A 21,653-nucleotide genomic window follows, 5' to 3' on the forward strand; every position below is an offset into this window, starting at 1 on the left:
AAAAAGGACCATTAGCCTGTAGTGCTTGATAGTTCTGTGTTCCTTATTTCCCATTCATTTTGAAATAGTGACACAGGATAAGCCATTAAAAACGATTCCACGGAAGACATTCTGATGCACATTTCTGGATGCTTTGCAAACCCTGTCTTGGATATAAATGATTTAAATGTGGGAAACGGTCCCATGCAGCTTGTTCATTTCATATCTGAGGGATTGGAGGAGAGGGATCAGGTCCTAGCACACACAGACTTGGAACCCCTCAATCATGCCACTCACACTGGCTTATCTGTCTCCTCTCCTAGTGAGTTTGTGTCCTGGCTGATTGAGACGGGAGAGATCAGTAAACCAGATGAGGGAGTCAATCTGGGACAGGCCTTGCTGGAGAACGGCATCATCCATCATGGTGAGTCAAGGCTTATGGTTTTTCAATCGTTCTCGTGTGCTGTTACACCAATGAGTGTCCGTATCGTCAACACTGCGTCGTACTGCCATTGTCTGTTAATACTGTGGACTTTATCACAATAACTTGAGTAAAATGACACAAAACAACCTGAAACTTGGTAGAAGGTCAGATGGAACCAAGGTTCAGGACACTATTGGAAAGCAAGTGGGGAAAAATCCAGTACCGACAATGTGAACGCAATAACTTGAGGTAATGTTAACAAAACAACCTGAAACTTGTTAGAAAGTTAGATACTGAGTTCCAGACCCCTATTGAAATGCAGTTAGATCACAGGTTTTGTATTTCAAGTGGGTTAAATGTACTGCTTAAAAATAGATCATTGAAAAAAAAATACCAAGTTAATTGTTATGACAAATGAAATTGCTTAATCTGGTTTTTAAATTGCTTGTTTTCTGTATCAGTTTATTGGCTAGGATAAAGGATATAGAAAACTAAACGTGAATCCAGCAATATTATTTTCCAGTGGGGTAAGACAATAATTATTCGAAACTGCTCGTTAATCAGCATCATCTACATTCTTCTCTTGTCTTGAGTAGAGTTAAGGATGGTAAAGCATTTGTTTTAGGAATAGTTTTCATTTCAGCTGCGGACTGCATATCAGTAGTTGGGAAACCAGGAACCCATTATGGACCCATTCTGGAAGGGAACACTTTTGTCTAGTACCGATATAGTTTAGATGCTTTTATAACTGCAGCTATTTGTTCTCTTTCCACATTATCATGGAGACCTCAAATGCTTTCAGATGATACCGAGAGCATAGAAATTGTTGATGTGGCAGAAAGCTGAGTCCTTTATAACTTTCTCTGTCAAAGTGCAGACAAATCATGCATTGCTAACAAGTCAACCTTTTTAGAGTAAAACCATGGCAATGATCACTTCAAAAAGTACCAATATGCCTTCTCAATAAAAGTGAACTCAAACTCATTAGTTTGTCAAGACGCACATGTACTGTTGCAGTGGCTACTCTGTTTGATGAAAGAAGAAACAAGAACACTCTTAATATTTGTTAGCTATAGAAATTGAATGTGTATATATAAAGGGAAGCCATTTGATAAAATAAGTGCTGCTATATTTTCAAGCAATTGTGTTAAATATGAAGCTATACACTTAAAGATATTTTTCATACTGTGCAAGTCCTGGTCTGCCCAGAGATGTCATATATGTACTGTATACATCGATTGTGCTTATTCAACTGCAAAACCACCACAGGGAAATAAAGTTGTTTTTTCAGTATTTGGAGAATGTTTGGTAACACTTTTATATCATTATCAGTAATTCACATGTAAATACTGTGTTATAAACTTCCCTATTGAATCTATATCATACCCCACAATGCTGACAGTGATCGGAATCACACAGAGGTACACTACTGTTCCACACATAACAAGATACATGTAAATGTGGTAGACTGGCTCCAGGACTGTGAATTCAGCTTGTGCCCATTATGAAAATATAAAAGCGTGACAAACAGCAAAGTATGTCTCAAGTGCTACATGCTACCGAAATAGCAAACCAGCAAACACATACTCAAGATTAGGCCTCTAATGAATTTGACTTCCTGCTGAAAGCATTATCAAGTTTGTAAATGGCATAGGGAGGATTTTATACAGTGATTGACCAAAGCAACAGAGGAAACATAATCATGTGTATATATCACTGCACATTCTTGGACCTGTTGGCATTTCAAGGCTGTGTTTTCTTGACACGGTTCAGGATTTAGATGGTTTTAGGACTTTGCATATTGCAACAGGAGCATTATAGCAGGCTTTTCTGCTGGAAACCCCAATCAGAAAGCTTCTTTGGAATGAAATGGCTGTGAAACGCTAGATTGATGACTATCGTGAGTTTTATACCTGCTTTAGGGATTACTTAGGAATTATAAATAAGCCATATTAAAGATGTTTGCTATTCTACTAAATCCTATAAGCATCTGATGTAGGATTTAGCTGAAAATTGACTTTTTTTAAAAAGGTCTGAGTGTGGGACAAATTGTTTTAATATTTAACCCTCCCTTCCCTGCTGTGTTAAACGGTTAGCATATAGAAAGAACAATCAAGAGCTCTCAGAATGAGCCTATTACTTTGTAAAAAGCTAATCGAAAGGAATTTAAAACCCATAGACTTGAGTAATGAGTAGGAGGATCTTAAACCACCTATGTAGTGTTTATAGCAAACTAATAATACCAATTATAATGATAGTCCTTGTCATAATCAAGATTTGGCATATCTGTAAAATCTGTATGTTTTTGTCCTTTAGTGTCTGACAAGCATCAGTTTAAGAACGAGCAGGTGCTATATCGTTTTCGATATGACGATGGAACCTACAAGACAAGAAGTGAGATGGAGGACATCATGTCAAAGGTCAGGATGCATGCAGTAGATAGATCACAGATAGATATCGAGAGTGAGAGCATTACAACTATATACAGCGAGTTACTCTGGGTTTTCATAAACAGAAGCAGAAATCCCTCTAATCGTCTCCAAGTATACTGCTCTTCATACCTTCATAATACTAAACGTTATCTTAACACTATGGACCAGTCAAGTTCAGTCTGGAAATGCAGGAAACCATTCAGGCCCTTTTACTGTCCGAGGCACAGACACAGTCAATTATTAAGTCAACTTTCCTCCTATATGCTAAAAAGACATTCACCTCTAATTGCTATAGTTGTCCATTTGGGAATATCAGCAATTCATGAGCTTTACATATGGCTCCAGGAGCATGCCTCAGTATGAATTATTTACTTAACTATTAGACTACCAATAGACCTGGATTATACATTGTCAATAAGGTAAGCCTCTAAGACTGTTTTAATGAAGCCAGTCTTGGGGATTTACAACATTGTTTGTTGAACTGGAAAATTTAAAATGAAACAGTTCTATAAAAAGCTTTTCTCATGAAAGCCCCTGACATTTTAAAGTTATTTTTTTCTATTACGCTTTTTGCTGTTCCACATAACAATATGTTTAGGGAGGTGGATTTTAATTTGTTTATATTATTTATTTATTTATTTATTTTTATTTTTTTAATTCAGGGTGTAAGACTCTACTGTCGACTTCACAGCTTGTTCACCCCTGTAATAAAGTAAGTTTCGCTTCAATGTACTTTCTATTCTGATGCCATGTATGTTCATTTACATCAGTCCCAGCCTGAATGTAGAAGTCATGAAAGCTTTTTAGATTTTACAACACAATTCAAGGTTATACCAGTGACACCAAAAAGCTATTGAGGCCTCTGTGGATTTCATTCATTCATTATTCATGACTTCATTATTTACTGCGTTAACATTTAATTGCATTTGGAGGGGAAAAAAATCAGCATTATTTAATCCATTTGTTGGTTGGTTTCAATAAAATGTGTCTAGGTTTATTTGCTGTCTGTTCCATTTGCTAGTGTTGAAGTTTTTTTCACAAAGATTTCATTTTGAAAACTGTTTGAAGTGAATAAGGCCCAATATGACAAACAAATCAGCCCAGGTTACTTGGAGTTGCTTACAGCTCGGAACATTCATTCCCATCCCTCTATACTTGCTAGGGGAAGTGAAGGGATCAGGGGAGGTGGCATAAGCACCAGTATCCTTCCTCTGTGGTTCTCTGACATAAACCACCGGGTGTTTTGCTTGTAAGAAGCTGTTCCAATCCATATTGGATTTTTGTTTCCTATAGCATGAGCTCAGCTAGCTCAATTTAAGGGCTCAATTTATTTGTCCACAGAACAACCAGATTCCTTCTAGTAATGCAAGGCATTGTTGGTTTTTATTAGCAAACTCGCCACCATAAGCACCTCTTCTATAACCCCAGTATGCTATATGGAAAATATCTGCCTGAATAAAGAGTGCATCTTGAGTACAATGCCCAACACACAGAGATTTGTTTACAATTTCTAAAAGGTTGTGGAATATATTCTCAAAAACACATGCTTTTATTGTGCTGTCTGATTTATCATTTTAGTTTCATTTGAAAAAAAAATGCTTTTGTTGGATATTTCATTGGCACAAGAAGTAATGCTGAGTCTATTTCTAAAGTTGACCTTAAACCTCCACATCACAGACAGAACATCATCAATCACAATTTTCCTCAAGAGAAATGCAGTTGCCCTGAGAGAATGCAGTTAAGTGCGGAGAGGAGTTCAGAGATTGCTTTGGTTTTTGCAATATTAGCATTCTGAAGTCAATGGCTGTTATAATTGTTACCAAGGAATAATGTAACATAACTTGCCCTGGGGTAAAAGCCCCAATTTGTAAAATCAAATTGTGTTCTCATGTGTATAAAAACTGTGCTCCCCAAGTCGATATCTGATTTGCACATCAAAAAAAGTGAGATATTGAAAACCATAAAATATACAGTAAAATAATACTATCAACATGGTATAAACCATTAGTATAACCCAGTTATTATAATAACCAGATCCGGATTGATTTAGAAAAGTGACTATTATGTGTCTTTCCTTGTTAAAAATAGGCGGTAGCTTTGACTTCCAGGAATACTTAGCAAGTCGATTGTAGTCTATAGACAGCAGTGTTACAAGAATTAAAAATGCTGTTGATTTTATTTTCATGCCTGACATACCGTTCATGCCTGGCTTCGGGGATAATAGTGGTCATTGTACTTGAAACAAAACCGAGAAATGCCCACGGTCATTGGACTTTTGTAGTATTTGCACTCAGCAGTGCTCCACACTTGGCCTGATTTATATCTGTCTGTCATTCTTAAGAGAATATCAGATAAAACACAAAGCACAATGATTTCAGGAAATGTGGTTATTTCCACTAATGGTTCTGTAGTGCAGTTCAATTACAAAGGCACATAAACAGCAAAGGCGTCTGTTAACAGTCAGAATGCTACTTCTTTTGTGGGTATCCTGTTTTATTCTTTTTAAAGATCTATTTTAGAAACTCTTGCTCTTTTAGCCTTTGTTTAACCAGCAAAATATCTGTTGTGTAAAAATAAAATAAATCACAGGTAAATTTAGTGCAGTTGTGCATCTTGTATATATATAATCAATTTAATATTGTAAAAAAAAACTAGTAAGTGATCATAAATAATATTTATGTAATAAAATCAGGAACATGTTTTTAAAACTACTATTGGAATGACTTTTAGCATCGGTATACCATCTGTATCCTGTTGTACTTATAAGGTTACATATGAACTTGCAACTAAAAAAAAAATAAAAATAATGTTCCTCTACTGAAACAACTAACAACCTCTTACGTTATGATGAAGATGTTGGTTTGAAAGCACCCATTTTGTGATGCAGTTAGCCATGCATATAAACGCAATTCACTTCCTTCAAAGGTATGCATTTAATGTGCTGTTTTTGTGTTTATTTTCTGCAGGGACAGAGACTACCATTTGAAGACATTTAAATCTGTGATCCCAGCTAGCAAACTGGTTGACTGGCTGATAGCTTGGGTAAGGGAGCCAGTAGATACCAATTTTACAAGACACCTTGAGCTGTTTATTTTATGCTTGACAACTGGCCATTTTCCATATGCGTGCAGATATTTTAGATCTTGTTAAATCTTGGCAGCAAAGCAAGTTTGCAGTCTATGAAGTGGACGGGTCTCTTCTTGAAGCTGTAACGATCAGGAGCCCAGCCTTTGCTGTGGTGTAGGGAGCCCCTCCCTGAACAATGGCTTAGGAGCTAACTGATCTTTCATTTCATGGTGATGGCTGTGCTTCTTAATAATTATAGCCATTATGACGCATTGATAAACAGAAAGTATTTGTTGGGTGGAGTATGACAGTGGACTTTGATGTCCCCCAAGGTCTTTATTGAGCAGGAAGAATCTTTCTTGGGTTGGACGTCATTAATTTAATTGCGTTGGAGCCTTTCTTTTGAGCTGTCATAATGATACCATCTATCAGGCTGGTTATTGACTGATGTCATTTTGATAGGTTATCGATTCTCTTGAGATTTGTACCGTTTTTCACATACAATAACCTTTTGTTCCCATAAATGTACATTCAATTCTCAGCAGGTTTATGCGCAACTGCTCCATGTTTCCTTCAGCGGAAAAGCTTGTGCAATGCAGATACTGGTTTGCAGTTTTATTTTTTATTTTTATTTTTTTTTACTGCTGTAATTGCTTTCACAAGCAATACTTCAGAATTATTTTTGATTATAATAACATCATTAGGGAATTAACTTGCTCTCTACTGGTGTCAAGACTAACGGTAGCAAATCTAGCTCTCGCTGCCATAGTAAAGCCTAGTGTGAAAACATTGTCAGTGGGTGTTATGTATGGGGCTTGATGAGAGTCTCTGCTAAGCTGAGTTAAGCAGGACAATTACCGTTTTTTGGCACTAGCGGTCCTGATACCCCCTCTACCTGTGTGCATCCTCTCTTCAGGGAAGAATGTTCATTTAAGAAGCGATTAATATCTGCCCCTGCCAGTTTGAATAGTGGTTTGCATGTAAACTTAAGTACTTATGAAGGCTTCCCACCACTTCAGCCCTTGGCTCTAGGATACAGAGAAAGCAGTATTTACTAAACAACTCAAAACGTGACATCAAGCTAAATTTAGGTATGATGCCTGCCATAGGAGAAGACCCGATGTAATATGACTAATCAAGATTCAAATAATAATAATAATGAAACAAATGTATTTCATAGTGAATAAAAAGGTTCTTTTTTCCCCAGGAATCAGTCTTAGTAAGTCATGTGTGCTGCATATTGTCTCACAGTAGATTGTATGCACTGTAGGTGTGTTCTGTTTTTTTAGGCCACCACACCAAAATAGAAGACAATGCTTTTTGTTGGTTAACTTTACTGGAAGGCCCTTCCTGCTCAGCCCACTGTCATTACGGTAGAGCCAGTCCCATTACTTGATTCTTTTAACTGGTTGCCAAAATAGATGGGAAAGCAGCTATTTTTAGATTTTGATAGAATAGGGGCGGCCTGGTCTCGTTTTTGTATTGATTTATGTATTTTATTTTAAACATACATATAATTTTGGGTGTGGAATGTGAATTGTTTTGCCGAGTTGTAACTATGCCCTTTCCTTTTGTCAGGGAGACTGCTCCAGCAGGGAAGATGCCGTCACACTTGGGGTTGGACTCTGCAATAATGGCTTCATACATCATGGTAATATAATGATAATGAAGATAATAATAATAAATACTAATGCTGATGCTATCCCCAATGGAGCCTATAGAACTGGCATGATCACAAAAATGTTCCACCAGTAGCTACAGTACTGTGTTGGGCTTACGCCCCTTTATCCCATTGTATCCCTTGTCCTTGGAGAAGTTTGGATGAAAGACGTTGTACAAGCACTGTACGTCAAAGTGATAGTCCAACCCAGCTTAACTCTCCATGATGTAAAGTTTGTGCTGTGTGTTCATAATTATAACTGTAATGAAAAGCCTATACAACATCACAATATATCTTTATCAAAGACCAGGAACATTGTATACGTTGAAAACTCTTGTCAACCTGCTGCCTTACACAGTTGTTTTCGAGGAGGGTGTTAGGGAGCCCAATGCTTTGGCAGGGATCCAGCTTGTCTAAAACGATCCAGATTTCTAGAGTATGATACAGACTCTCAATCCATTTGTTAAGGTCTTTCTCCCACCACACTAACAGCTGCATGTTGAACCAGCTGGAACTCTCCCCTCCTGCTCTGTCACAGTCTCAGGCTGGACCCACAGTTCCTTGGCTGATAATTTGTTGCTTCAAGTAACGTGTTAACAACTGTGAAGGGTTCTGTTCAATAGCAATTCTGGTTCAGGATGTCACACCCTTTCTTAATTGTTTCCATACATTTACTGCCAAAGTAGGCTTTAGAGTTGTAATCCAGTCAAATAACTAACTTACACCACATATACATGTACTATGTACGTGTGTGTGTGTGCGCACTGAAGATATATTTCACAGAAAGCACAATAATATCATGCTCTTTGCTGTGTCAGGAACTGATATCTTTTACTGTAAGTACGTTACTTGCTACCTCAGAAACACTTGACAGCAACAGTATATAGTGAAAATAATAACAAACAACAGCGAGTTTAAGCGCTACATCCATCTCAGGGATTTGGCAGGAATACCTAAAACTCAAGCCTTATGTATCCATCAGATCCCCTTGATGGATTTACAGCATTAGAATACACAATCTGACACCGGTATATATCATGGGTACATCATGGAAAGAAGCATTGCATTTTACAGGAGATGCTGTGTTCCTGGCCTTAGTTATGCAAATCACATGTATGTGCAATTTTTGGTTTTATGATATGCTCTATAACAAACATTAAAGTCATGTGTAACAGAATATAGATGTGGTGCACTTACTGCTAGATACAACCTTTTGATTGTCAGACAGCGATTTTAACCCTACAGAATGCATTCTGAGTTGTTACATGTTGCCTGTTCAATACTGCTAGATCTACACTGATGAGTTGTTACATTTGAATGCACATCAATAGCATTGCTCATCACAACTACAGGCTTGAGCTAGGCTGTTTGACTGCATCAGCTTTCATACTTTTTCCTGAAGTATGAACGAATGCCATGGAACTGATGGCCCTTTTTATTTTATTTTGATTTGACGTTTTAATAACAGAAGATAACAAAGCATCCTTTTAAAAGTGGTTGAATGAAATACCCAAGTGGTCCTAGCTGATTTGCAGATGGAAATCATTTGTGTTTTGTAGTTTACTTTCCTGTCCCAATACAAAAATAGAAACCAAGTTCTTTCATGCAGCATGTCTCCCTCCGTGACCTTCCCATGTGTATTCATGTGTTCCGTTGTGATTTCCTCCTTCTTCTTCTTCTCCAGTGCTGGAAAAAAGCGAATTCAAAGACGAATCCCAATTATTCCGCTTTTATGCCGATGAAGAAATGGAAGGGACCAGTTCCAAAAACAAACAGCTGCGCAACGACTTCAAACTTATTGAAAACATCTTGGCCAAGTCTTTGCTGGTAAGAAACCGCACTGCTTTCCATTTGGATTACAGAGTTGAAATTTGTTCAGATGCACTGCAGTGTCACAGTTTAAACGCTCACTACAGCACACAAAGATCACTCGTAACGAGGCTGGTATTTTTATTTGTGGTTGACCTACTTCTTATGGTACACTACTGCAAGGTGTTTCTGCTTTCCTGTTCTACTTTAGTACAATCAAATCCCTGATGAGCTGAGCCTATGGCTAATTGGTGTTAGTGACTCAGTAAGGGTCACTGTACCATTTGGGTCAGGCCTAACCATCTAATGTTTTCAGAAATGTGAACTTGCTGTGAAGCTTGTCTGTGCTCTCTGTTCTATTCCATCACAGGAAAAGAAGCCAGTGTGTTGACAGTTTGTTATACTGGTGATAGTTTACAGGAAACACCCAGAGAACTGATATTTATAATAAATATGAAAAAAGAATATAGGACACTACAACTTTAACAGTGCAATTGGAATGTGCAACACTCCGGTGTAAAAGGCTAAGCCGAGCACATGATTGAGTTAAGATACTACACTGCCAGCTTCATCGCAATACTGAAGCTATCTTGCATTGTGTGTTTCAATGGTAGCTCTGGAGTAGACACAGGCACCCATTTACCAGCGCCAAGAATAATGCTGCAATGTAGCTTTCGAAATGTAAAGGATATGGTCATGAATCAAGTTAAACAGACGGCTCAATTCAGACATAATTCCCATCATTGTTATGCTTAGTATTAAAAAAAAAAAGATTATTTCAATGAACAGCATTTAAGTAAGGCTTCCATAAAAGAAAAGTATTAAATTAATTGATTCCGTTCTTACTTTTAAAAATACTGTATATATGTATCCCAAATCTTCTGTTTTGCCAAATTATACAACAGTAACATTTGCTGGTCAGTAAGATGTCCAGTACAGTACAGTATACACAACATAATTAAAATCTGCAGTGAGGCGTGGGTACTTGTCTTTGAGTGAATATCTTCCATTTAGTGTTTCACAAAAAAAATTAATTCTCTGATAAGACAAAAAACGATCCATTGTTTGCCAGCCCGATGAGCTCATTTCTTTAGGAGCTGCTCCGTTTTTTAAAGTGCACTCTAAAACAGTTTTGAAGTTCAGAGTGTGTGTGGAACGCACTATTGAACCGAATCCTCCCTGTACTGTACAGCACTGCAGTGTTGAGAATGTGTAAGGTCAGCTGAGCCCCTATCTGGCGAAGATGAGAATCAAAGAGCCAGATGATGCCCTTTTGATCCATTATAGTTTTAAATGAAAAGTGTTAACTTTAGCCTTTTGTCTTGCACAGTAGGTTACATGTGCCTGTACTACGATAAATTATACAACATGTGTTGAGAGTTCTAGCTTTAACTTTCTTTAACACTACAACAGAGTATTTGTGTGTGTTTTATCGAACTCAGGAAACTCATCCTCACTCATAAGGATGCCTATAGACAACCCACTGGCTATCCTTTGGCTATCCTCATTCATGGAATAACTGCAGTATTTGTATATTTTAGTACATGATAATATGTGCAGTGACTACAATATTAAACAGATTGTTGTTGCAATACTTTGCTTCCTGTCACATTTAAGTCTGTTTTTATGTCCTTCTCTTACCTGTCACTAAAGAAACAAACCATTAACTTCCAGTGCCATCCAAACACATTAAACAAATATTTAATCATAATATTCCTTTCAATACCGTTTTATATTTCTGACCACATTTAACATTGAGCAATGCTGTTTTAAAGTTTGGCATAATGTAAAACAGTCTTCTGGAACATGTTGACGTTATGTTTTACTTAAATTAACAATTACAATATTCAAGATGGCAATTGCTATTCAATTATGCTTGTAAAACATCTCTATTTGGTATATGTTTGGTATATGATGTAATTAGCAAATGACTTGAGAGTAATGCTTTAATTAGTTTTATTTTTTCCTAAAGGCCACAGAGACAATTCTGTTTGAAGTGTAGCATGTCCAATACAGTAATTATTCATCTTTTCTTTTTCCTCTGGCAACAGTTTTGAAAAGTTCTGGTAGCTGGTACGCTTTCACAGTTAAATACAAATATAAACTATGATGTTTAGATATAGTTTCTAACATCTACGTATTGGTTTTGATTCAACATGTTGGGTATGTGTTATTGGAGATGGAAGAAACCAGGAGATGTCAGCCCCAAAGGATAGCAATAACTGACTTCCAATGAAGGGTGACAGCCAGTCCTTATCGCTTTGTTTTATCTTGCTTTATCTGTGTAAATAAATGTTGTGAGTTAGCTGGCTGAGGAATTTTTAAGTAGTTAATAATGGCAGCTTCAAAGTAATTCAAGTAATACCCCCTGAAGGGCCTGTAGCAGCTGCAAACTGTGATATAATGTTGCATGCATGTTCCAACAAATAAATAAAAATGCCTTTTTCTGTGAACCACCTTATTTATAAGGAAATATTACAGTATGACAAACAACAATTTTAAACAAATCTCAATATAATTTGATTTTTTAATATAAAAAGACATGGGGTTGTAATTCACAAAAATGGTTGCTAACGGAAATGCATATCTTCTCCCATGGTGCCATAGTAACCCTCTTTCCCACCAAGGCCCCTATTCCAGCTAAAAAAAAAAGGACTGGGGTTCATTTGTATTCCTTTTCCTCACTGCCAGCTCTTCTAACTTCCCGAGTGCTTCTCTGCTATTGAAGTGCTGTATAAAGTGACTCCCTGTGTAGCTATGAGGAAACCCATGGAGTTTCAGACATCTCCCAGTGTAGTCCCCACAGTGTCTGATATCTATTCACTAAAACTGGGGAATACAGCCTTGCCTTTGAATGATTTACCATCCCGTTGTCTCAGCCAAGCGCAGCTCCCTGCCGCTTGTCATATTAACATGCTGAGAGAGACTTGTCGTCTTATCTTTTAATTAAAGCAGCCTGCATCTGCAAAGTGTGTCTCACAGAATGAGCTGAACCCTTGTCCAGACTACCAACATAAAAAGCAAAGGATGTAACAAGATTAATGACTGCTAGGATAAAGAAAAACCTGTGCCCAGGACTAAATTATCTCCATTGTAAGGGTGTATTTATGAGTACTGTCTGCCATTGCAGACTTTGAGGTATTTCATTAATTCTGTGGATCTGACATGTCGGCGGTTTGACGCGTGATGAGATTAGGTCACTCTCTATATTGCCCTGTAGCCGTTTTTTTTGTTTTTTTTAACAAGGACACTTGAAATGTAACAATGAAAAGAAATGTCATTTCTGGCTTTCAATAGCGTTTCACTTCACAATTTGAAAGAGATGCCAATACCAGAATTACTGGTCTCGCAACAACGTCATTTTCAAATCTGACTACACTACATTAAAAAAAAAAATTAAATAAATAAAAAATCAAACAGTCATTGGGAATGAAGTGAATGGCAAGAAAATGGTTTGAAGGCATTTTAAGTCCTGCATCATTTAGGTAGTGTGAAGGATGTTTTGAACAATGCAGAATATACAGTAACACTAAAGTATCTTTTTGTTACATTAAAGACCGAATAGCGTCCACTGATATTTGACTTTGTGATGTTTGCAGCCCTTTTTGTTATTGATCTAATCATTTTTTTCATCTGTATCAAATCCTATGTAGGCCCACGTGTGCGTGTTTGCTCATTTTCAGGTTATTTTTGAATGTCGGTGCTATCTTTAAGCAATATGATTTTGAATATTTTTCACATCTTGTAATGCTAAACAACACACTGAAGACTGAAGTTGTTTAGTTGTGGAAGACATTTCTGCATTAACACTGGAGATATAATTCTGGGCTAAAACATAACAAAATAAGACAAAATAATCCTGTACATTAGTAAACTAGTAAAGTCTTATTAACTACAAATCTGATGCCAAACCTAGTTTAGTATTGACTTCAGTACTGGCCGATTTATTCCAGTGTTAAAAATATACAGGAAAATTGTACAATTTTGCCTTGTATTTTATTGCTTTGTGTTTAAGCAACATTTATACAGACGTCACTGTAAAGTGCTGTGCATTTTCCCAGCAGTAGTCAAATTTATTTGCGGAAGTGCTATTCACAACCCATTTTGAATAGCTTATCAGCCCACTTCTCTGCATAAAGACAAACTCAATGCTTGACATTTGTATTGCAGGTGTTGTAAGAATGAGAGTGAGGAAACAAAACCAGAATTGTGTATGAACTCTGGGTATGCATTAGCTAGATGTATTTATAGTGGTGCTAAGTTTAGAAGAGAGCCTAGTGTTTCATTTAGAAAGGAAAAAAACATCTGACTGTTCATTTTCTAAACTGCTACTGGTCATACTCGTCTGCTTTGAAAAAGCACTGCAGTCTCTTCTGGATTAGAATCCTGTTTAGATGCATGGCTCCTCGTCTGACTCCTTGTCGGAATTTGTAGTCTGATTTATATTTAGACGGTTTTGATAGCCCATCTTATCTGTGCACAGCAGGACTCTAGCATCTGGATAGCTTTACATCGACACTGGCATCTTTAATGAGACAGTGACTTTTTGACTCTGTCAAAGTCAGATTTGAAAATGACGTTGTTGTGAGACCCAGTAATTGTCTGAGGTTCCAATGATGGAGCCAGCTCAAACTGCACTATTATTAGAAAGACACTGCACTGGTTCTCTTATCTACAGACCGAGATTGAACACTGTCAGAATGCATTTTCTTTTACGCTATATATAAATCAGGCAGTGTTGACATACAGTGCACACCTCTTTTGAATGAATCCTTTTGTAGATTGGTACATGCCCAGTCAATCAATCTGTCTAGTGTTGTGCGGGGGTGAGGAGCTCAGGTCTTCCTGTACCGCACATCTAATCTTGAATTCAAACCAGTCATGTCCTATTTGTCCACCCCCCTTTACATGGCACTTAAGTGACTGTTATACAAATGTGAATAACAGCAGAACATTCAGGCAATGCCTGGAGACACATGGGAAATGACATTTAATAGAGAAAAGTCTAAAGTATTGCAGGCAGGCAATAAAAATGTGCATTATAAATATCATATGGGAGATACTGAAATTGAAGAAGGGAACTATGAAAAAGACCTAGGAGTTTATGTTGACTCAGAAATGTCTTCATCTAGACAATGTGGGGAAGCTATAAAAAAAGGCTAACAAGATGCTCGGATATATTGTGAGAAGTGTTGAATTTAAATCAAGGGAAGTAATGTTAAAACTTTACAATGCATTAGTAAGACCTCACCTAGAATATTGTGTTCAGTTCTGGTCACCTCGTTACAAAAAGGATATTGCTGCTCTAGAAAGAGTGCAAAGAAGAGCAACCAGAATTATCCCGGGTTTAAAAGGCATGTCGTATGCAGACAGGCTAAAAGAATTGAATCTATTCAGTCTTGAACAAAGAAGACTACGCAGCGATCTGATTCAAACATTCAAAATCCTAAAAAGGTATAGACAATGTCGACCCAGGGGACTTTTTTGACCTGAAAAAAGAAACAAGGACCAGGGGTCACAAATGGAGATTAGATAAAGGGGCATTCAGAACAGAAGATAGGAGGCACTTTTTTAGACAGAGAATTGTGAGGGTCTGGAACCAACTCCCCAGTAATGTTGTTGAAGCTGACACACTGGGATCCTTCAAGAAGCTGCTTGATGAGATTCTGGGATCAATAAGCTACTAACAACCAAACGAGCAAGATGGGCTGAATGGCCTCCTCTCGTTTGTAAACTTTCTTATGTTCTTAACTGATTATCATCAGTACATAGCTAACCTGGGGAAACTGTTTTAAGTAATCAAGTTGTCTCTTCTTACTTTTAAGGTTTATATTGACAAGCAATGTGGCTTGACCAAGTAGTTTGAGTTCAGGGTTCAATAGTTAACCCCTTGAGGGCCAACCATTGTCTCAAATCCACAGAACCACCTGCATTTATGACACATACCCAGTATCTATGAATGTGCAATTGAAAGGGACCATTTCATGCAAAAAACCCAGAACAGAATATATTGAAATGGCTGATATATTTGAGAGCATTTGGAATGAGTAAACTAGCTTCTTTGTTAACTGGTTAAAATTCTGTTTTTTTTTTTACAGATCCACCCCCAGGAGGAGGATTATGGCTTTGAGATCGAAGAGAAAAACAAAGCAATCGTGGTGAAGGCCGTGCACAGAGGATCCCATGCGGAGGTGAGGGTTACAAACTTCACAGCTTTTAATACCTATATCTATATCTTTTTCAATCAGAGACATTTTTTTCTCAACATAAACCCATTTTTGTTCTCAACAGACACATTTTATAATCCCCAGTGTAGATGCCTGGGGATTTCTCAAAGCTTTTTTGTTGTTATTTTTTTTTACCATACTTCAAAAGTGTCTAAACACAGATAACTAGAAATATTCAGTGGTACGGATGAAAACTTTCTGATGCCTCCCGGGTATCAGTAACTTCCTCTGCTGCAGTTTAAGCACACTCTAACAGTCTAGCTGCACTCAGACCACTGTTACATTTACAATGCATGGAAACCTAATTATTAATTATTGACTTCCATTAGAAAAATGTTTCAGTGCTGCTGCATTACTCATAAGGGTCCAAGAAGTGCTTTTTCACGACTCGATAGTTCTCTTAAAGTGAAAGAGAATACTGCTATTCTTTAAAGAAAAAAAAGTCTAAAAACCCGATAGCACTTTCCTTGGAGTTTGAGTAAAAGGGGACCATTTATCTGATTAGTATGACGATATATGCAGAGGCCTACAGCACTTACCAGCACGTTAATCCTATGGGGGTTTAAAGGAATACTGGAAATAAAGTAGGATCAGCCAGTGGGCTGTGAAGGGCACAATTAGAAACAAACAAGCAACTGACCAAAAAATAGTTTGATAAGCAGACAAGTCTCAACAACCCAGATAAGGGCGATAAGACTGGATAAGGGTGTCTGCTAAGAAATTAATAATAATAATAATAATAATAATAATAATAATAATAATAATAATAATAATAATAATAAATAAAAAGTGCTGCTTTGTTAGCTTTTATTGTCAAGCTGTAATCCACAATGTTATATTTATCACTTCCCCAGTTCTTTTTCAGATGTGTTAAAGGGTAATTAGACATGCCAATTCAAATTGTCATTTGGTGTTGGATGCAATGAGAGCTGCTCACCGTGCAGGTGTCTCCTCCATGAGCGCAGCACCCTTTAACAGAATACGCACTGTCTGAAGAAGACAGCCTTGCTCTCTTTAAATGAGGTACTGATTGAAAAGATGTGAAGCCTGAGGAAGAGCGGAACAGAATGCTAAATGTTTTGCTTAAAAAGCCAAGACTTGTGTTCTGAAAGCCATTCACTAGGCAATCAAAGTGATGCACAGAAGAAACAGATAAGCGTGAAAGGAGTTTCGATAAGAAAGCATACATAAAGCATAAATTATATATATATATATATATATACATATATATATATATATATATATATATATCTTAATGATACAGCGATTGTATTGAATACATGAAGTGGCAGAGTCTAAATTGGTGACTAAATATTAAATTATTAAGACAAAGCAACTCCTGTCTCTGCTTAATTCAATTACGACCAAAGCTGATAAAGAGACCGATAGTGAAATCTGTTGAGATAGATGGGGTAAATTGAGAATGAAATAGTGGCAAATCGCACTAATTCATATGCAACCAGGCAACCTTGACAAGTAGCTTTGTCTTAAGTGTAGATAACAAATGCAGGCAGATTACAACAGAAGTGTTCCACAGCAGCCCATTAAAAATGGTGTCCTTTGTTTAGTTGTACTGGCTCTTTTGAATATTGTTCAGACTCTGAAGTGTCTTATGTTATCTAAAGTGGCGGTAACTTGAGTCATATATAATTGTAATTTTTTCCTTTATTACAGATGGCAGGCCTTCAAGTTGGCAGGAAGATTTACACCATTAATGAAGACTTGGTGTTCCTGCGCCCCTTTCAGGAAGTAGAGACCATGATCAACCAATCGTTCTGCATACGAAGGTCACTGAGGTTGCTGGTTGCCACGAAGGCAAAAGAGTAAGTCACAAAAGACTTGAGGAGGCTTGTCCATACATTGTGTTTGCTACCACTGCTTGTTCGTATAAGGTACAAAACCAAACGATTTTCTCATCGCCCCTGGCAACACCAGTCAGTACTGTAAGCATGGCATACAGTCAAGTACTCGCTCGATATTTAGCTAATTGACTGAAATATTGAAGGCTATGAATTAGTGCAATTTACTGTCACCATAGCCTAGTTTTAATTCATTTGAATATGTGAATTAATAAATTATCAAAACCTGTACTTAGCTATTCTACTGCAACCTTTTAAAGGTAATCTGTAGGCCTACAAAACCAAAACCTTGGTTTAGACATCTAAACCGTACTGTACTGACATGAGATATTATGCATGAAAGACCCTCTGAAGTATCAGAGTCTAGACTGGAGCTTAAACAAAGCACACCTGGAGATGTTTACAGTGCTCTGATGGTTCATGTCACAGAGGCACATTTGAAAAAATGCAAAATGAGATCCACTGCATCTGGTCAACTTTCGGTACACTGTGCTTGTCAGATAGTAAAGTCTTCAGCACAATTCTGGGCCAAATAAGTGATATAGTTAATAGGAATTCACTCTGCCAGTAATGTGTAGAGAAGTAGTTGTGTGTTCAATTTCTTTAACTGTTTTTGTCTAGCAGGAAGTTGTGTGTGCTAGGCCATTTCCAAGAAGATTTTCATTAGCGTGGCAGGTTGTAACCCAGCTGAGGCTTGAGGCTTGTGGCTTGCCCGAGAAAAGAATGTTCTCGCTTCATGCAAATGTTTGTAAAGGCATTTTTTTCTGAGAAGAAAGTTCTGTTCAGGGTATTTTTCTGACGTTAAAATGCAATCGGTGACACTGACCCCCCTGCACAGAAAGGATGAAGGGAGGGTATATCCAAAGTCCAAGCTTCAGACTGCTGCTTTACATTTATCCTAATAATAGTACTGTTGTACTAATCAGAAATTCACACCTTCACAAACATTGCATACAATTAGCCCTGTGTGCTCGTGCTCCATTGCATTTCAATGCACAAATGTTTTGTGCTTAGATAAATTGTGACATTTATTATTTTTATTTTTTTTAAGGATTGTCAAAATCCCAGACTGCCCGGGAGCCCTGTCCTTCAAGATTGGTGGAGCAGCTCCTCCGCATGTGCATGCTGTAAGAAGAGGTACGGCACATTGCATTACACCTCATTGCATTATATTACATGTTGTGACATATATGGTTATCTTTTAACCATAGGTGGACAACTCATATTACCCCAATACTGTAAGTTCTGCATGTGAAATGCCTGTGCATGTTGGTTTGGACATATTTTGCTGTAACTTGGGTTAAGGTGCACTGTGCTGCTGGAGCTGCCACAATGTCATTTAGGGGAAAGCAGAGGTGTCAGCCTTCATATCCTGCCTAAAATAGATTCCACCCACAGTATATTTTTATATTTGCATGTGTATAGTTACCAGGGTCATATTTTTATTTCCCGTTAATTTAATATGTCACCATATATAGTACAGTACAATGTTCTGTTTTTGGAAACAGAAACGTTTCTGAGAATCGAATGCCACCCTATCCTTTACTTAATGATAGCTCACAATATGTGAGTTAAACATTCATGGTAGAAGAACATGAATAGAATACAGAGAAGCCTCTAGATATTGCTTTACTTGGAGAGGGCCATTTGCACTTGTAATTGACTTTAGGGAAAATAAAGTGCATACTTAGCAGAGCTGCCAGATGCTGTAGTAGATAATCATGGCTTTTACCATAGCTATACTGTGGTTTTAGTTAATTACATTTAGACCCCATTGAGTCTGTTATCCACACAGTAGAAAACCTCAAAAGTGCAAGACAAAGAAAGGAACCTGCGGAATGATACAGTTGCATGAGAAGACCATGACAGCTCTTTGTCAAACAGTCTTTATGAGTCTGTATGCCTGTTAGTGAAAAGACAGCTGATGTGGTTTTCACTCCTTTGAGTTAGTGCCAGATTAGGTGTGTCTGCAGCCGATCTGAAGCAGGTTTGCAGGAGCTCCACTCTCTGTGCACGTGTGGACATGTGTGAGAATAATAAGCCTGGTTGTTGCTTTCAGAGCACAGGTATTACATCTGTGAAGTCAGGATGATGCAATAGCAATATGTGATAAATAATTTATGTTTCTGATGGAAACCCCTCCCTGCTTGATCATCATGAATCATTAATTCCTAAACAATATTGAACTGGGACTAAGGACTATTCACCTTTCTAACAGTGAGAGATGTTTTTTTCCATTGAGATATCGTTTTCCAAAAAATCGGATACAGCGATCCATAAAATGTTGGTTTAACAAACAATCCAGAGAACAACTGAACTAATTTACAAAACGTTCTCACTCAACAGCAGTTCACCATTCTGATCTATTTGGTACATCTTTATTTGTATCACTGTTGGATTTTGTTTGGAGTTTTGTAGGGTGCCATCTCATTAAATAGTTGTGTTACCGGAGTATCCAAGCCATTTGTCACATAGGCTGCAATTTACTTTCTTGCTGCCTTCTACTTTTAGAAGATAACTGCCAAACGTTGGAAGGCATTGTACCACCACGGTCGATATTTATTAACTCCAGCACAACACTAACTGTTTACGTGCTCCGTTGCTAGCCCTGAAGACTCCTGTGCAGATGCAATCCCTTCAGTAAAAACTCACAGGGGAAGGTGAGGTGAGCTCAATCGCATGGAGATTCACTGAGAGGAGCAGGGGAAACTCTGTGCTAAAATGCAAAAAAATGATTGCCAATTACAAGAAAATAAATCAATAAATAAATAAATAATGGTATTCCCCTTTTGTTTAAAACCTGCACACAGAAACGATGCACAGGCTTGATTATCGATAGTGGGCGACACGTTACATCGTTACAACATGTTACATCGATGGATCGATGCGTCACCTTAGCTTTAAAAAAAAAACAACAAAAAAAAAAAAACAGACTTGGCCTTTTTAGTAGAAAGTGTTGCAGAGGCGCACAGATTTTGTAAATCTGGCCCAACGTGGACAACATTGACCTCAATAAGGGGTTTGTTTGGAGTTTGCATGCTTTATGATGTGTGAACCACGATAACATTCAATTTCAGCATGCAGTCTTTATCCACCAGCAGCAAGCCACATGGACAAAGACCCATGATTCATGACTTACAGCTGAGCATTTTCAAGCTTTATGGAAGAACTTTGGTTGCTGGCTTGTGGAATTTCTGTTTGGTCTAGTATTATTGTAATGTACTCTGAATCAGTCAGTATCTGTTGCAATTGAGCATTGCAAAAAATAAATATATAAGGTACTTTAGGTTAGTGTATCCATATGCTACTGTTCAGAACGCCACATGCTATTCATGATCTATGATAGAGAGATTTCTTAAGTTTAAAAGACCATGTTAGATATATGGCTAAAACTACATGATTTATTTGGAAGATGTTCCCAATATGTTAAGCAGCTGCAGTTTGAAAGTACAAGATCTTTTCTCCTTAATCCTCTGGGATGTGTTAGCATATGGGAAACACATAGCTAGTGCACAGCCTTTTTTGTGTCTTCACACATTCTTTGGTTTGTTCGCCATTCATGACCCAGCAGCATTTCAAAATTGTTGTTTTCTTACACATCATGTCTGGGATGTGTAAAAAACAAATAGAACCGGTTTAAACTTACTTGGAAAGAACTCTGTAACATCTTTACACATGTTTCATCCTTTATTGTTTTTACTGAGGACTGGGGATGTCATTGTTTTAATTGCAAAGCATTTGAGCAAATTGTAATCCTGTGTTCCCCTGACAATATTTTCTGTAATTATGTGAACAAAACTTAGTCATCCAAATCACTACCGGGTTTTGTCATTCACTTAAGAAAAGAAAAACATTTTTTTATGTTTGATACTGAAGATTTGGCTAACGCTTAACTGTGCCACGTGCATACAGCATTACACAGTATACGAGTATATCTGAAAGTGTGCATAGAAAGGTCCTGTTGTCTATAAAAAAGGAACGGCAATAGATAAGATCCCATTGGGATCTCACATAATAATAATAATAATAATAATGCAGATACAGTAACTAAGCTTTATCTATTCTTCTGCTGTAAGTTTTCATTCAGTGAGCGACATGTGTGTTTATCAAATACTGTTTCACAGCCATTGCTGTGTATTCTGGGATCCAGGTGGTAACTTAAAGAAGCATCAGCCTTTTTTTATAAAGAAAGAGCAA

The 21,653-nt window shown here is 37.4% G+C and overlaps 1 protein-coding gene across 2 annotated transcripts in view; it reads left to right on the forward strand.

Annotated features, from left to right (window-relative positions):
* LOC131698602 (phosphatidylinositol 3,4,5-trisphosphate-dependent Rac exchanger 1 protein-like) overlaps positions 1 to 21,653 on the forward strand; it is a 111,051-nt gene that overhangs the window by 63,161 nt on the left and 26,237 nt on the right. For both annotated transcript variants that reach the window (XM_058991083.1, XM_058991084.1), the window contains 9 exons: positions 303 to 403; positions 2,720 to 2,823; positions 3,498 to 3,547; positions 5,802 to 5,877; positions 7,480 to 7,552; positions 9,246 to 9,388; positions 15,469 to 15,561; positions 17,272 to 17,420; positions 18,508 to 18,593. In XM_058991083.1, the coding sequence (XP_058847066.1) occupies positions 303 to 403; positions 2,720 to 2,823; positions 3,498 to 3,547; positions 5,802 to 5,877; positions 7,480 to 7,552; positions 9,246 to 9,388; positions 15,469 to 15,561; positions 17,272 to 17,420; positions 18,508 to 18,593 (875 nt within the window). The remainder of the gene's footprint in view (positions 1 to 302; positions 404 to 2,719; positions 2,824 to 3,497; positions 3,548 to 5,801; positions 5,878 to 7,479; positions 7,553 to 9,245; positions 9,389 to 15,468; positions 15,562 to 17,271; positions 17,421 to 18,507; positions 18,594 to 21,653) is intronic.

The sequence above is a fragment of the Acipenser ruthenus genome, chromosome 18, assembly GCF_902713425.1.
Source record: "Acipenser ruthenus chromosome 18, fAciRut3.2 maternal haplotype, whole genome shotgun sequence".
In the NCBI taxonomy this organism is placed as follows: domain Eukaryota; kingdom Metazoa; phylum Chordata; class Actinopteri; order Acipenseriformes; family Acipenseridae; genus Acipenser; species Acipenser ruthenus.